The 16,178-nt window shown below is 41.5% G+C and overlaps 1 protein-coding gene across 1 annotated transcript; it reads right to left on the reverse strand.

Annotated features, from left to right (window-relative positions):
* Positions 1-307: 307 nt before the first annotated feature.
* On the reverse strand, positions 308-9,990 carry LOC122490140 (T cell activation RhoGTPase activating protein). Its single transcript, XM_043592680.1, has 10 exons — positions 9,805-9,990; positions 9,117-9,200; positions 8,976-9,029; positions 8,603-8,669; positions 6,941-7,107; positions 6,115-6,276; positions 5,521-5,630; positions 3,923-4,118; positions 3,000-3,114; positions 308-2,395 (listed from the first exon to the last, which is right to left on the reverse strand). Exons 2-10 carry the CDS (start codon positions 9,141-9,143, stop codon positions 1,128-1,130), a joined length of 2,166 nt encoding a protein of 721 aa, XP_043448615.1. The 5' UTR covers positions 9,144-9,200; positions 9,805-9,990; the 3' UTR covers positions 308-1,127.
* Positions 9,991-16,178: the final 6,188 nt, after the last annotated feature.

The following is a 16,178-nucleotide window of genomic DNA, read 5'->3' on the forward strand; positions in this document are numbered from 1 at the left end:
TCACTAAAACCAGGAAATATTATATTGGTTTTATTACCCTGTATTTGCATACTAAATTTTCTGGTCTCTGAGTGACTATTGAGAAAATGGCTTCGAGTAGGTATATTTTTATGGTTTTGCAAACTACCAAAGAATAGGAATGATCTTTTCTTTCTAAAGACAAGATCCTCAGCCTGCCTATTAATCTAGAATAATGGATATACATTCAGTAGATGCTTGTTGAATGGACCAATGTGTGAGTGCTTTTCTTAGTGGGTTTCTATGAACCAAGGAAGAGAAGGCAACACATCAGTAAAGAATGAACATGTTTACTTTGAAACAAGGAAGGCAATTTATTGTAGTGAGATTATACTGAAGTTCTATATATGATCCCCAATGCATATCATGCATATAAAGTTTCCTGCACACTGTTGGAGAAGGCATTGCTGAGCCGCAGAGAAACTCAAAGTGCTATAAATCAGTTAATATTGATGTAATGCATTTGTGCTAATCTACCCAAATTTAGAATGAGATGATTAAAAGAACACATTTCACTATTTTTCATAAATGTTAATTATGGCCTTTTCATTCACTGGAGTTTGTAATGCCTTCGATATAACTCCAAACACTGAAGTCTGTTCTTGCAGTCTGCTCCTTTTTTCTTACCGTTGTGGGTAATTATCACAAAGCTGTTTACTGGAGGAAACTTCTAACAGAGATTTAAACATTTTCCCTAAATGGAGTTTGTGGAAAATATGAAAAATGGGATGACATTTGAGGCAACAAAGAAAGGAAAAAAATTATTTTTGAACACTAATAGTGTTCAAAATACTGCCCTAGGAGGCAGAGAACAGCAGTGCAGTTGACTACAAGTTCACAAATACACACATACTCATGTAGACATCTTTGCACCTAACACCTTGTCTCTAATACATTTTATATGCTGCTACATGTTGCATGAATTTGGGCACACACAGACACTACCTGAGTCCCATTGCGTGGCTATCCCCTCTAGGGAGGCCTGTATACAACCTTTCTAAAAGAGCTTATTCTCGACTTTTTGGAAAACAGAGTTCAAAGCAGTTGTTTATACAGTTGTGCATTTACAGAGACGCCATAAGCCATGTCATGGTGTCTGGTCTGCCGTCCTAAATGTAGGATTCTTTAGCATACTGGAGTTGGTCAGCCTCAAAGACCGGCTGACTACATTGCCGCACTAGATGGTCCAGCTTAGTCTTCTGTTTTGACTCAGATACAGTTCTTGGCCGGTGCAGGTCAGGTCTCCCTGTGACGGTCACGTGTCCTATTGTTTCTACAGAAACATGTACAGTCTGGCTCTGTCTCCAGCTCTCAGTCCTGGGAGATAGTCTGTGCCTGTCAAGCAGCTCTTGACTGCATGTATTTCTTAAATTCCCTCCGTGATGAAAAGGTCGGAGAGGTTCAGCATCCTGGCTGAGCATTCTGGCCCTCATGCTCCTGACTGTTTGGCCCCTGTAGGCCGAGAGGTCCAATGCCTGGCGCCGAATGGCCTCTTCGTAAGATGGCGGACTACCTGGGCTTCTCTGATCCACTTGTTGGAACACATCCCTGACAGAGAGGGCATAGGATGTGGAGCTACAGTCTAGAGCAGTTTGGCGCTGGATTTCAGACAAGTTTTCCTGGATGATCCGCCCAGAAAGCTGGCTTTCTTTTTTAAAACCTTTCTTTACTTGGTCTCTGGTAAAGCCTTTGGATTTTATAGACACGCAGCTGGGGGCTTTGGTCAGCACTCTTTTGTGAGAGGCAAAGGAGAATGACATGGAGTGTTTTTTAATTTCTCTGTTGGGCTTACTCTTCTCTGTCTTTGTGAAAGACTGATGTCTGGTGAAGAAATTTCTTTTCGGACTGGAAGGAGAAGCCACGGGTGAACCATCAGAGGAAGCATCCAGAGAGCCACTGGAGGAGGCTTTGGGCGCTAGTCCCCACAGTAACACTGAATCCTGAGTCGAGTTCTTCACCTTCAGGTCCTGTGGTCTCTGGGCTTTGCCTTCCACTGCAGGAAACACCTCCTCTGGAAAGGGGTCTTCAGTTTCCTTACTTTCCAAATGAGCCCCTGCCTGGGCCATGGCGACGTCCTCCTCGCTTCGTGTTAGTTTTTGGTGTGTTTTCTGGCTCTCGAGGCTCTCCTGTGAGGATGACGGGCTGGGCTCTGAGTACCTCCTGTCTAGTTCACTCAGGGAGTTTTTCAGCCTGGCAAGAGTGCTGCTGATGGGCTCCGGACTCAACTCCCAAGTGAGCTGGGGGCCTCTGGGCCCCCAGCCGGCAGTCGTCTCCACCGCTACTGGGGGTCGCCTATTTGGGGAGCCAGTGGCACCACCGGAGTCCACGTCAGGATCATTGCTGTCATAAGCTGAGTCATTCTGCAGCGTTGACATGTCTGGGGGAAGTTAAGGGACAGTTGAGTTTCTGGTTCAGTTTCTCTGAGAAATAAACTTTAGTACAATTCCCCCTACTTATATCAAGTATGGCCCTGGGTAATCTGGTGAAGCTACTTTGGGGCTTGATATGAAATTTGCCACATTAAAATTTTGTTTCTTTCCTAGTTTGAGGTGCAGAAGAGAAGCAGATAAAGGAAATATGAGGGAGAATGAGAAAAGAGAGAAAACATTTCAATGAAAATTTGTTGATCTTAAATTAAAAAATTAATCCTTTGGATGGCTCTTTCATTGGATCCATTCCATTTTAATGGACCCATAGCCCATTATGTGGAAACAACCGTCTAGCTGAAGTTAACTTAGTAAAATTAGAAGGTTTTTGTGATTCTGAAAGAAGCTGAACGAGTGTCAGCTGAGTGAGGAGGCACTGCACGGAAATTTGAGAACAGGTGTCCATGTGAACGGTGTCCTATGAGTTTGATTTGGTGATTTGTGTAGGTAGCTGTTGCTTCAAATACCAGATATATTTTACATTACTGGCATGGACTGGCAGACTGGCATGAACTTTCCCCCACAGTCATCATCAATCGAGAGCACATTTTGTACCTGAACTGTCAGTGTGTTCCAGGGAGTCATCAGAAGCAGTACTGGAATGTGCCGGAATGTTCTCCCCAAATATTTCCAAGCAGTTATCGATGAGGAATTCCACCAATGTCTTAACCTGTGAGGAAAAATAAGCAAGTCGTCAGCCTAAAGCTATCTTTAATTTTTTTAAAGGAAGAGGAGAAATAATGGGGATATGATGGGGGTCAACTGATAGGGAGGTGCCAAAATAAGCGTAAGCGATCTTTATGTGTTTGAGAAGAGCATGTGGAAAATTGGTAAAAATCATATATATTAAAGTTATCTTTGAGACACACATTTTTTTTTTTGAGATTTAAAAAACCCTCTTCCTTTCAAGTAATTTTCATCTAAATAAGGAGTTTCCCAAACTGATAGTTGGACTGATGGCGTGTGATACACAAGTCCTGTGAGACAAGAGGTTTGTTCTGTTTCATCAAATGCATGAGTCTAAGAGGGCAGAACTATGACAAAAGCATTTTGTATTTCATATTTCACTTGACCTTGAGTCAGAGAAACTTAGAGGCATTTTACACTTGGGTCTTCCTTCCTTCCTTCCCTCCTTCCTTCCCTCCTTCCTTCCTCTCCCTCCCTCTCTCTCTCTCTCTTTTTTAATAATTTACTTATTTTTGAGAGAGAGAACTTGTTGTGTGCACAGGTGAGTGAGGGAGGGCCAGAGAGAGGGAGAGACAGATTCCCAAGCAGGCTCCACACTGCCAGCACAGAGCCTGACATGGGGCTCGATCCCATGAACTGTGACATCATGACCTGAGCCAAAACCAAGAGTCGGATGCTTAACCAACTGAGCGACCCAGAAGCCTCCTCCATTCCTTTTTATTATCACTTGGTGTTTTCAAACAAACAGTGAGATCAAATTGGGAGTTTGTCAGAAATAGACCAGAACAAACCTTGTTGTTTAAGTCTTTCTGGGCTTCGAGTGACAGGTGTTGGTCATTCTCTCGGGTCAGCACGTTGGGTCCAATGCAGATAGCTAGATTGCTGGCATCCATCTTACTGATCTCTGAGTTCTTGCTGATGAGGTAGAGCACGGAGACCAGGTGTTTGAGCAGCAGGAGGTTGGGCCGGGGGAGCTTATCTGCAACCCTGGAATGAAGTTCAGGGAGGCTGGTTTTAGAGGAGGCTAATGGTCTATCTCCCTTTAGTATCTCAAGTTGAAAGTTTCTGCCTAACCCAGACTTCCTTTAAAATGAAGAAGGTGCATTTTCACAGTAAGATTGTGAAATGTTTATTCAGACACTTCCAGTGGTAACAGACGTGGCATGAAACTGGTTAACCATGAGATCCTAAAGACCTAAGACACTGGTCTTTATAATTAGGAAGGACACCAATAACACAACCCTTTATTATTTGTATTGATCTCAAATTAGGAATCCTTAACTTCTGCGACAAACCCCATAGTTTAATACATTTTGAAAATTGTTTTGTTGAGTAATCATTTAGCCAGGCAGAATGTCTTTCTAGCACTGCAAGACTGGGTTTTTGGAACACAGTCATTTACTTTTTTTGATCTGTGATCATCACACAAAGATGACCCATTTTTATACCATTCTGAGAAACCTTTATGGAGCATAAATCAGTTTATAAGGGCATGTTCATAAACATGGTCAAGGTAGCACTTAAATGGCAACATCAGTACTAACAATAATTAGATTTATAAAGCCTCATTTTTTCAAAATAAGCAATGGTGACTAAGTAGGGACCATTTTCATTTCTCATAAGAAGTTACTATTTGAAAGAGCTTATGTCCTTAAGGGGAAACTTCTAATAATATTAGGATTTTCAATTTGGGACAGATACTCTTAACGCCTTCAATTCAATAACTATTTCCCTGGAAATATTTAGCCGCCTGGGACAATCATAATAAATAGACTTTCATAGCATTCGGCGAAAGAGCTGATATTTCAAAGTTAGGTGTTTAAGATTGTCTGGTCACTAACAGGTTACAGTTTCATTTATGAATGTAATTGTTTTTGTTGTCTTTGGAATTTGTTTTTATATAGTTTTCATTTTGATTAATTATACGAGTATGAAACATGCTGTGGAATTTTGTGATCAAAACATTCCCTTCCTATGTTCTACTATGCCTTAGGGGATGTTTTTATGGGAGAATTGTTGCCTTGCCTGACACCCATTTATTAGGTTAAGAATAACCCCAAATTCCTACACTTGGCTATTTAGCGTGTTTTCAGGGTTTCACCTAAGATTTTGCCCCATTCCTTCTTGAACAACTTACGTTTTTAGACCCCCCACCTCTTGGGATTTGCGCTTTCCACTCTTTGAAAAAGTGCTTCCTTTCATTTGGCTAAAACCACTTTAAAAGGAGTCTCCAAAGTACCTTGTGATTTTTATTCTGGGAGTAGATAAACAATTCCATTCTGATTCCCTAAACACTTCAATTTTCATGAAACACTCAGAGAATTATGTGAAGAATCAAAAAATGGAGACCATGTGGGTCTGGCCTCTGGCAAGGACTCTGGCAACTTACTGTTTCAGGGCCTCAATTCTGTCCTCCTCATTCTGCCTCTCCAGGGCGTCCATCCAGTCCTCAAACAGGTCACATGAAAGTAGCTTCAGTGGGATACTTCTGAGGAAGTCCTGGAGGATGAAAGGGGATGGTTTGTCCTGTTTATGTTACATTATGTGCGGGCATCTTCATCATCCCCTTGTCTGGTCTGTCTCAGAGACCCTCTGATCATCTTAACACAGGCTGCGCCCCCTTCCTTCTTGCATTTGAATACTCTAGGGAAATCTCTCTCATCAACTTCCTAACAACGCGCACACACAGTAAGGCCATCATCTGAGGGGCAGCCAGATTCAGGGGCACAGACTTGGCCATGGGACAGTCTAAGTGCCTTTTCTCATCAGGATTTGGGGAGAATTTAATGTATCGCCTTCTGTTGGAATCTGGGATCATAGAAACAGATGTTTATATAAGAAAATAAAAGGCTTAGCCAAAAAAACTTAAACTCCAGGATCAGTTTACTTTGATTTGTAGGGAGAAGAGCCCATTTCTTATTTTCTGAAAATTAATGTGTCAGAGCCACCTGCAGATGATTTGGCAGCAATGTTGTGAACTCACCTTAAAGACCACAGCCAGAAGGTGCACAGGGAGACTTTTCAGATCCACCACGCCTCCAGAGTTGAGCTCTTCCTTTAGCTCTTTGCGGGCTTTCTCATTGGCCGCTTTCCTGAATATCCCTTCAGTGGAAGGTCCTTTAAGGCACAGAATAGTGAGAATATCCTATAGGAAAGAGGGGTAGGAATAGGAAATGATTACCCTTAGTTTGCATGAAACCATATGCTGCTACTAATACATGAAAAATCTATGTTTAGGTAAGAGAAAGAATTAAAATGGTACATGTGAACAGTAGCAAACTTCACCTGTCCCAGAATATCTTCTCCATAAAAGTTAGTTCTTCATGATACCGAGATGGTGTTAACAAGAGACCTCTAATGCCAGTTTTTCTTTATAGCCCCATTGCTATCAACTGTCTCCCTCAACTCTGCTATTTTTCTAAGAGGAGGTAAATGGTGAAAGCTCTAATTTTTTACATTCTGAAATTATTCCAGGCCTCCCTCCTTTCAAGTCATTCCATATAAACACTGGATTTTTGATCATACACTTTAGACCCCATCTCTGTTGACTTTTCAGAAGCTACACATTTTAAGCATTCTCAACTCCATGAGATCATGAGGATGGAAGGATGGAGGGCAAGTAGAGCTAATTTCTAGAGTGTAAGCAGCCAGGTACTCTCCTGACTGTACTCATATGTGGAAACACCATTTCCAAAAGTGGAAAAATACTGGCCCCAGCAAGATTAGCATGAGAATGATATTTAGAGCTCCCAAGAATCTTTCACATCCAACAAAAACCTGATGTAGGTTACAAGTAAATGCACACCTACCTGGATGGGTCTGGGGAGTATGTCGTCCTCACCGCAGATGATTGACAAGGGCTGATCAAATAGTGGCGTTTTCAGTTCTGGTTCTGAAGCCCCAGGAAAATCTGACACAGGAGAAAGCCTTCTCATGAGAAAAGGCCAAGACAGCACCTTTTTTCTCTTCTTAATTTCTACAGCCAGGAAAACAAGGCAAAGAGAAAAATTAAATTTAACTTATTAATAAATAAAGACCCATATAAGACAATGGATATCATCAGTTACTTAATGTCATCTATGGTATGTCATGGGGGGGGGGCAGGAATAATTTTGAAAAACTGAGAAAGCAAAGGGCGTGAATTTTAATCAAGAAAAATCAACCGAAAAAGCAACCACATTGTCACCAGAGCAACCAGCCCCTAAACATCAACACCAAGGTTCCTCAAAGTCTCCACCTTTCCTGTTTTTACCCTTCACTGGCTGTTTGCTACAAAAAATCAGCAAAACCTAGCCAAGCAGATCACAAACAACCATCTTAATATATTGACCTTAATAACTATGGTGGGCATTTCTGATGTGAAATAGATTATTTTAATTTTCTTCATTGGTGGGAAAAACGAAACTTAGAAGGAGAGGAAGTGACTTGCTTAAGATCTTTTTTTTTTTTTTTTAAACTGAAGTATAGTTGACAGTCGAATGTTACGTTAATTTCAGCCACAGTGGGAAACAGTATGGAGTTTCCTCAAAAAATTAAAATAGAGATACCATATGAGCCAGTGATTTTACTGCTAGGTTTTACCCAAAGAAAACAAAAATACTAATTGGAAAAGATCTACGCACCCCTGTGTTTATTACAGCATTATTTACAAAAGCCAAGATATGGAAGCAAACCAAGTGTCCAGTGATAGATGAATGGATAAAGATGTGGTTTATAAATACAGCGGAATATCACCGAGCCATAAAAAAAGAGTGGAACCTTGTTCAAGATCATTTTGAAGACACTTAGCTGGGCTGGCTGGTAAACTTCTGCAGCCACTTAGCCACTAGGGGGAGCTACAACAGGCTGTCTGCAGTCCCCTGTAGGATGTCCCTGGCGGCTGCTTTGGGACAGCGCTGGCACAAATTGCCAGGAAGGCTTGAACCTAGACCTGGCAGTTGGGAACTATCAGTAAAACATTAGCAAGATGTTCTATCTTTGCAAAATCCTGAAGATGTGTATGCAACGGGTATCGCACCTCACAAGTTTCCTTCTGTCTCTCTTTTCTGTCTCCTTCTTTCTCTTGTTTTCCTCTAAATATAAAAGCTGTATTTTCCAAATGCATTGCCATATGTTTCTACATTGGCAAGTGGAAGAGGATGGCTAGAGAAGGAAGAAAAGGGAAAAGGAACGGTCTCTTTTTCATATGTATGCATGCTGTAATTGTTAAAACAGAAGCGCCTAGGAGATCTGACCCCACGAAAAACCCCTTGAAGAGCTGGGGGGTTGGCTCTAGAGAGGATCTTGTCTGTCAGAGTGCCCTGATGCTCTGGTGAGCTGGAGCCTGCCTGCCATCTAAGTGTTAATGTTCTGCGGTCTTTAAAAGAACACTTATAAAAAAAAAAATTCCTAGTAAAGTACTGTGGTTTTGCAAACCAAGAACATTTGTTGTTAGCACTTACATAAAAGATCAGTATGTTTTCAAAACTCACCAATTAGCTGGCAAATATTATTTTCACCCTCAGATGATGCCAACAGAGGATGTTCCTTGATATCACCCTAAAAATATATTTGTTTTAGTTAAAAATGACTGAAGAGATCTACCCAGTCTTGCCCCACAAAATACACATACAACATTTTATTCATATTAGGAATTAGTCAATAGAGTCCACTGATTTTTTCTAGCTTCTAGAATCAACAATTGATTATCATCCTATAAGGTCCCAATTAATGTATTTAATGTACTGCACGAATGATGTTAATTTTCTACTCTGATAATTAAATAATCCAAACAATATTCCATTAAAACACAGTGTTCCACATTCTCACAGTGCAGATAAAAAGTGTTTAAAATTGCTTTCTTACCTCTGACTGACATTCAATCAATGTCTCCATGTTATTGGCATTTAGTGTTTTTGCCTAAAAGAGAAAACCAAAATTAGGTACAGATCTTTTGACTCTGACTTCTGGAAAACCGGAATTAGTAAATGTAAGAGGGGGACGTACGGCATTGCAACTGCTTATCAACTTCATTAGAGTCTGTGCTGACTGTCCAGCGATGAATTTCCCTCTGTGTGTCCTTGGCTCTGCCTGTGAGAAATCACGTGAGAAAGAGTGAGGAGGGAGACACATAATAAGTTGGCCGATTTCAGTGCCAAAACACAAAGTTTGAAACTGTTAGGCAGAAAAGTTTTCATTTAAAGTCTGTGTGTATGTTACTAGATATCTTAGGCTGTTAAGGACAGCACCTGAACACACTTATTTCTATATTATTTAAACCTGATACCTTTACCATGCCACACTTATTCACTTATTCCATTCCCATCAAGAAATAATCTGACAAATAATTACATAATAATTATATACCCTCTTTTTTTGGTAGCGGGTAGAGCTCACTATGTGTCAGGCACTGTATTGCGTGCTCTGCATGGATGATCTCATCTAACCCCCAGGGTCAAAAACTTATTCCCAAGATGCTACTTGTAGTAAACACAAAACAAAGTTAACCTTTCTGGAATTCCCATGCCAAAAAAGTTCAGGCTTCACACTGAAGCCAAGCTTTGCGCGTTCAGCGTCTTTGTAACATGACATGTTGTGTGTTTGTGGTACAGCTGTTTTCTGTCGGAGGTGCTCTCAGATACCTGCGATTTGCTAGCTAGCTTATTCTCTAGTGATGTGAATTTATGGTACTCACCCTCAGAGGGTCTCCAGCCAGACTTGTCTTATCTCCGGGGGACTGTGAAAAATGGGAGAAACAGCATTTCACTCTGCTCCTACTAATCCACTGGTTGAGAGGGCAAGACTGAATGACCGGCTTCACGTGTCCTGCATTATAAACGAGAGGGGGCGGGCAGGTGGAAATTCAGAATATTACTGAGACCGGAAAGAACATCATGGGTTGTCACACAGACATAGCCAGCCAGACACTGGAGAGCTCTCACTTCCTCATTCCTTTTAGGGCAGCTCTGGTTCTTTTTCTTCTTCTTCCACTTCAAAGTTAAAAAAAAAAAAATCTACAAACTAGTAGGGGTGGAAAAGATGACATATGGCTCTTAGGTGAAGGCTCTGATTAATGTCACAGGTGGGATGTGTGAACAAGAAATTGTGTTATTCTGTAATAAACATAATTTTATTTTGTAAAGTGGTGATTTCAGGTGCCCTTATTTTGTATCCTGTTTGGGTGCCGTCTCCCCTCCCACCCACCATCTACTCTGTTCATCAGTTACCACACATTGACTGGCATCCTCTGGGTGCAGGATGCTATTCCTCCCAGAAGCTCCAGACATGCTGCTGCTTTGGAGAAATGGTCGCTACCAGTTTCCTTTGGAATTAGGTAGAGAGTCCCCTAGAGCCAGCTGCCAAAATATTAACCCCCTTCTCCTTTCCCTAACTCCTGGTCAAAATTGCTAATACCATCTCTAATCTTGACATGGAAGGAAAACCAAAAATTCCTTTGATCAGATCAATTTCAAATAGAAAGGAGATCGTGAGGGGCACCTGGGTGGCTCAGATAAGCATCCAACTTCGGTTCAGGTCATGATCTCACTGTTCGTGCGATCGAGCCCCACACCAGGCTGACTGCTATCAGCGCAGAGCCCGCTTTGGATCCTGTGTCTCCCTTTTTCTGCCCCTCCCCTGCTTGTTCTCTCTCTCTCTCAAAAATAAATAAACATTTAATTCTTTTCTAAAGAAAAAAAGAAAAGAGATGGTGAACTTCATCTGTGGATCCCTCCTCCTCCTCCTCCCTCCCTCCTCCTCCTCCTCCTTCTTCAGGTGTGGATCCCTCATTCTGGATAAGAGAAAATCTCTGGTCTTTTCTATGGCTAAAAGGCTATGTATGTGACCTATATTACGACATCTTCACACAGTGGAGTGTTCCATAGAACTGAGAATGCATGGTCTATAACTATGTCCAACAGTGTGGGCACGTCTCACAACATAATGTTGAGCTAAAGAAGCCAGACTCAAAAGAGCGTACCTGGCATACAAAGCAAAGTCATCTATGTTGTTGGAAGTCAATCTATGCTATTTTATCAGTTTCCCTGGGGTGGGAAGTGACCACTGGGGGCCAGGGAGGGCTCTCTAATGGTCCATCTCTTGATCTGGGTGCTCCTAGTCTTATGTTCACATTTCTGTATGTGTGTTATTTTTCAACAAAAAATTAAAAACTACCTGTGTCTTAATCCATCACCAGAAGGCTTTAATCCCAAGACTTTTTCATATTGACAGCTCCATCGTCTTTACACTAAAAGGAAGTCATGATTAGGCGTTCTTCAGGAAACTGAAGCACAGAGCAGTTAAGATTTGCCCCCTAACTCAGTGTTTCAGTGGGGGGTGTTCAGGCTTCCAGCTGGAGGCTTCCTCTCTAAAAAGTCCCTCAGAGCTGGAGCCCCAGAGTTTAGGGCAGTGCCCCTGTGGAGTCTATGTGAATGACTGCCTTTCATCCTTCCTCCGGCCCTTACAAATCTTCAAAATGACTCATTGAATTTTTTAAACTTTTTTAAGTTTGAGAGAGAGGGAGGGGGACAAGAGCAAGAGGAAGAGAGAGAGAAATCCTAAGCGGGCTCTGCACTGTCAGCTCAGCCTGACGCGGGGCTCAGTCTCAAGACCCATGAGATCATGACCTGAGCCGGAATCAAGAGTCTGGATCTTAACCCAATAAGCCATGCAGGTGCCCTCACTCATTGACTTACTTATTTATTTATTTATTTATTTATTGATTTATTTATTCAACGTTTTTAATTTATTTTTGGGACAGAGAGAGACAGAGCATGAACGGGGGAGGGGCAGAGAGAGAGGGAGACACAGAATCGGAAACAGGCTCCAGGCTCTGAGCCATCAGCCCAGAGCCCGACGCGGGGCTCGAACTCACGGACCGCGAGATCGTGACCTGGCTGAAGTCGGACGCTTAACCGACTGCGCCACCCAGGCGCCCCTCATTGACTTTTTTATTATCAAAAAGTGCATATATGCTGTACCTCGCCCAGAGACAGGCACGTAGTAGGTGTTCAGTAAATAGCTTCTGAAAAAATACATTAACTTATAAAATAGTCATTCTTTATGCTAATATGTATTTCATGAACTTTTTTCATTTGACATACTTTTGGGGAGTCTCTAAGAAATCTAATGCTTGCACAGCTCTAACAACCTAATGCATCAATCCTCAATCTATATATTTCAAATGAAGACCATATTTTTTTCTTTGATTATGCACTATACCCCACAATACACATTCTATTAGTGGTTTAAAAACTGGGGTTTTTTTTGTTTGTTTGTTTATGTTTTGGTGTGGAATTCTATATTTAAAGGAAGATGAACCTAGAATCCTGATATATAAAATGTAAAAAAAAAAAATTGAGTATGTGTCTCTAGTGGGAGAAGGGTGGGGAAGTCATGGGCTCATCCATTTTTCTGATGATCCTCTTTTTCTGATGAGCCCAAGCTGGGGGGTGTTTAGGAGACTCAAAAACTCATAGGTTTGGTCTATATCAGTGGTTCTCAACGTGTGTTCAGGGAGTCCTGAGGGTACTTGAGACCCTTTCAGGAGGGTCCATGAAATCAAAACTATTTTATAACAATATTTGCCTTTTTGACTCTATTGTCTCAAGAGCAGACAGTGGAGTTTTTCAGAGGCTACATGATATGGGATGTTATGATATGAAGGGAATGCAAAATTGTGTATTCTTATGTTTAAAATTTTTCTCAGCTTTAATTTTTCCTAAGGTACATATTGGTAAATACAGCTTACATAAATTAAATCTCTAGACTCGGCAATAATTCTGTAAAGGGTTCCTGAGGCTACAGAGTTTGAGAACTGCTAGTCTACATTGTATCTGTGCAGTTCTGTATCTGTGCAGTCTACAATTGTATCTGTGCATTGTATCTGTGTGAGAAAGTTCCGGATATTTATAGTGCATCATTACCTGTCCTCGTCACCCTCACAGCCACAGCCATTTTCAATGAAAATTATTTTCAAGCTGTGTCGTCTGACAGCCAATCACTCTACATCCCATTTTGTTTATTAATGGTTTTGACAAGAGTGAAGAAAGGATTCTGTCCTGCTGCTTTAAATCCTATGCCTGCAGTGACCCCAGGGGTCCTCACTGCCTTTCCTCCACATCTGAGTCTCAGTGCCTCTAATGACACAAATGTGCCTCATTATAAGCCATCAAAATATGGCAATGGAGAAAAATGAGAAAGTTAGTTGGACATAAGTGCCATTTCCCTTTGGATATGTAATCCCAAAACTTTTTGAAGTAAAAAAAAATCTTTATTCAACTTTTAATATCACCAGTGGGCACTAACAAACATTTTTTTAAAAGTGATCTTTACACCCAATGTGGGGCTTGAACTCACAACCCCAAGATCAAGAGTCGCATGTTCCACTGACTGAACCAGCCAAGCATCCCCCCTAAAACTTTTCGATTTTTTAAAAATATTTATTTTTATTGAGAGATAAAGAGATATCATAAGCTTGGGAGGGGCAGAGAGAGAAGGAAACACAGAATCTGAAGCAGGCTCCAGGCTCTGAGCTGTCAGCACAGAGCCCAATGCAGGGCTTGAACTCAAAAACTGTGAGATCATGACTGAGCCAAAGTCAGAGTCTTAACCGACTGAGTCACCCAGGTGCCCCAAACGTTTCGAGTTCTTAAGTGAGATTTGATTGTTGCTGGGGTTATATATTTCTTATTATATAGATAATCATGTTTTTTAATCTACTATGAGGGGTGCCTGGGTGGCTCAGTTGGTTAAGCATCTGACTTTGGCTCAGGTCATGATTTCGTGGTATGTGAGTTCGAGTCTGGCATCGGGCTCTGTGCTGACAGCTCAGAGCTTGGATCCTGCTTCAGATTCTGTGACTCCCTCTCTCTCTGCCCCTCTCCTGCTCATATTCTTCATGCTCTGTCTCTGTCTCTCAAAAAATAAATAGATGTTTAAAAACAAATTTAAAACATTTACTATGAGGTGTACTAAGAAATAGACTTAAATAAATATGTTTATTCTGGTAACAACTCTTTTGGAAAGAGGAATAACAGTTAATTTTATATGTTTGTTAATGATATTGTGGTGACTTTGGACATTTTTTAAGGAAGAAATAATTAAAATGCAAATGCTATAAATTATATTGGATGCAAAATTTCCTGTAATCTAGTTTAATTTTCTTTTTCCTCTCTCTTCCTCCTCCTCCTCCTTTTTCCTTTTCTTATCGTGAGACTGAATTATGGGACTAGAAATGGACATTTGTTGGCATTGAATTTCAGGGCTGAATAAGTTTTTTTTTTTTTTTTTTTTACGGTTTATTTATTTTTGAGAGTGAGAGAGACAGAGTGTGAGTCAGGGAGGGGCAGAGAGAGAGGGAGACACAGCATCTGAAGCAGGCTCCAGGCTCCAAGCTGTCAGCACAGAGCCCGATGTGGGGCTCCAACCCACAGAGTAGGAGATCATGACCTGAGCCAAAGTTGGAGGCTTAACCGACTGACCCACCCAGGCGCCCCAAGGGCTGAATAGGTTTTAAGTGAGCAACTGAGTTAATGTCCTATCCCTGTTCTGATGTTTTCATCTCTGCAGCGTCCTGCCAAATTGTCTCTTTTAAGTTGTTCTGGAAGTCCTTCTGTGCTGAGGGCGTTGCCATCTGAAGTAAACCCTTCCCTAATCCAGCAGAAGGCTTCTGGTTTTGTCAAAGGGGAGCCTTCCTGCCAAAAACTCTCATCTTAAATCCCATCCTATTAAATCCCATCCTATTCTGGGAGGTAAAGCTTTCAGCTTCCTCCAGTCAGCCCCTGTGAATACCCGCACTCCAAACAAGAACACCCATACAGAAGCACCAAGAACACCTCCTTCTGGGGTCCCCCATCAACAATCTAGCCTAGAAGAAGAGCCAAAGATTCCTGCTTTAGAAAACACCAGGACCCTGACTTACTCATTTCTATTGCCCTGTTTGCTGCTAACTTCTGATCCCAGATAGCTTGGTACCTCTGTTTTAAAGAAAATGACTTCCAGGGCACCTGGGTGGCTCAATTGGTTAAGCGGCCGACTTCAGCTTAGGTCATGATCTCTCGGTCAGTGAGTTCCAGCTCTGCGTCGGGCTCTGTGTTGACAGCTCAGAGCCTGGAGCCTGCTTTGGATTCTGTGTCTCCCTCTCTCTCTGACCCTCCCCTGTTCATGCTCTGTCTCTCTCTGTCTCAAAAATAAATAAATATTTAAAAAAAATTTATTTATTTTATTTTATTTTTTTTTATGAAATTTATTGACAAATTGGTTTCCATACAACACCCAGTGCTCATCCCAAAAGGTGCCCTCCTCAATACCCATCACCCACCCTCTCCTCCCTCCCACCCCCCATCAACCCTCAGTTTGTTCTCAGTTTTTAAGTCTCTTATGCTTTGGCTCTCTCCCATTCTAACCTCTTTTAAAAAAATTTTTAAATAAAAAAAAAAAAAAGGAAATGACTTCTATGCCTTCATCATCCCAGTAGGAAATGTTCTTTTAATTTTTTTTTAATGTTTCTTTATTTTTGAGAGACAGAGTGTGAGCAGGGGAAGGGCAGAGAGAGAGGGAGACACAGAATCTGAAGCAAGCTCCAGGCTCTGAGCTGTCTGTCAGCACATACCCCAACATGGGACTCGAACCCACAAACCATGAAATCATGACCTGAGCCGAAGTTGGATGCTCAACGAACTGAGCCACCCAGGCATCCCAGGAAATATTCTTTTAAACATCGCCTTGGTTTTTGGCATCCATCATTAGCTCTGCATTCTTGGGTGTGAGATTTACTTATTTAACACCTACTATGTGCCATATACTGTGTGGTATTTTCAAATAACTTATCTCACATAATTACTGAAACAGCACTCTGAATGTGTCATTCTCCGAGGCTTACAGACAAGATAACCAGGGCTCCACGGTTCAGCTGGCTTTCCCAAGATCACCCCACTGGGTTTGAACCTTGGTCTTTCCATCATTTATCTCAAGGAATATCCTTGAAGGGATTCATTTATAAATGGAAACAAAATGTCTAGATCTATTATATCAATTTATGCCAGGTGAGTCCTGGTGAATCCTTCTAGG

The sequence above is a fragment of the Prionailurus bengalensis genome, chromosome B2 (genome assembly GCF_016509475.1).
Source record: "Prionailurus bengalensis isolate Pbe53 chromosome B2, Fcat_Pben_1.1_paternal_pri, whole genome shotgun sequence".
Lineage (NCBI taxonomy): Eukaryota > Metazoa > Chordata > Mammalia > Carnivora > Felidae > Prionailurus > Prionailurus bengalensis.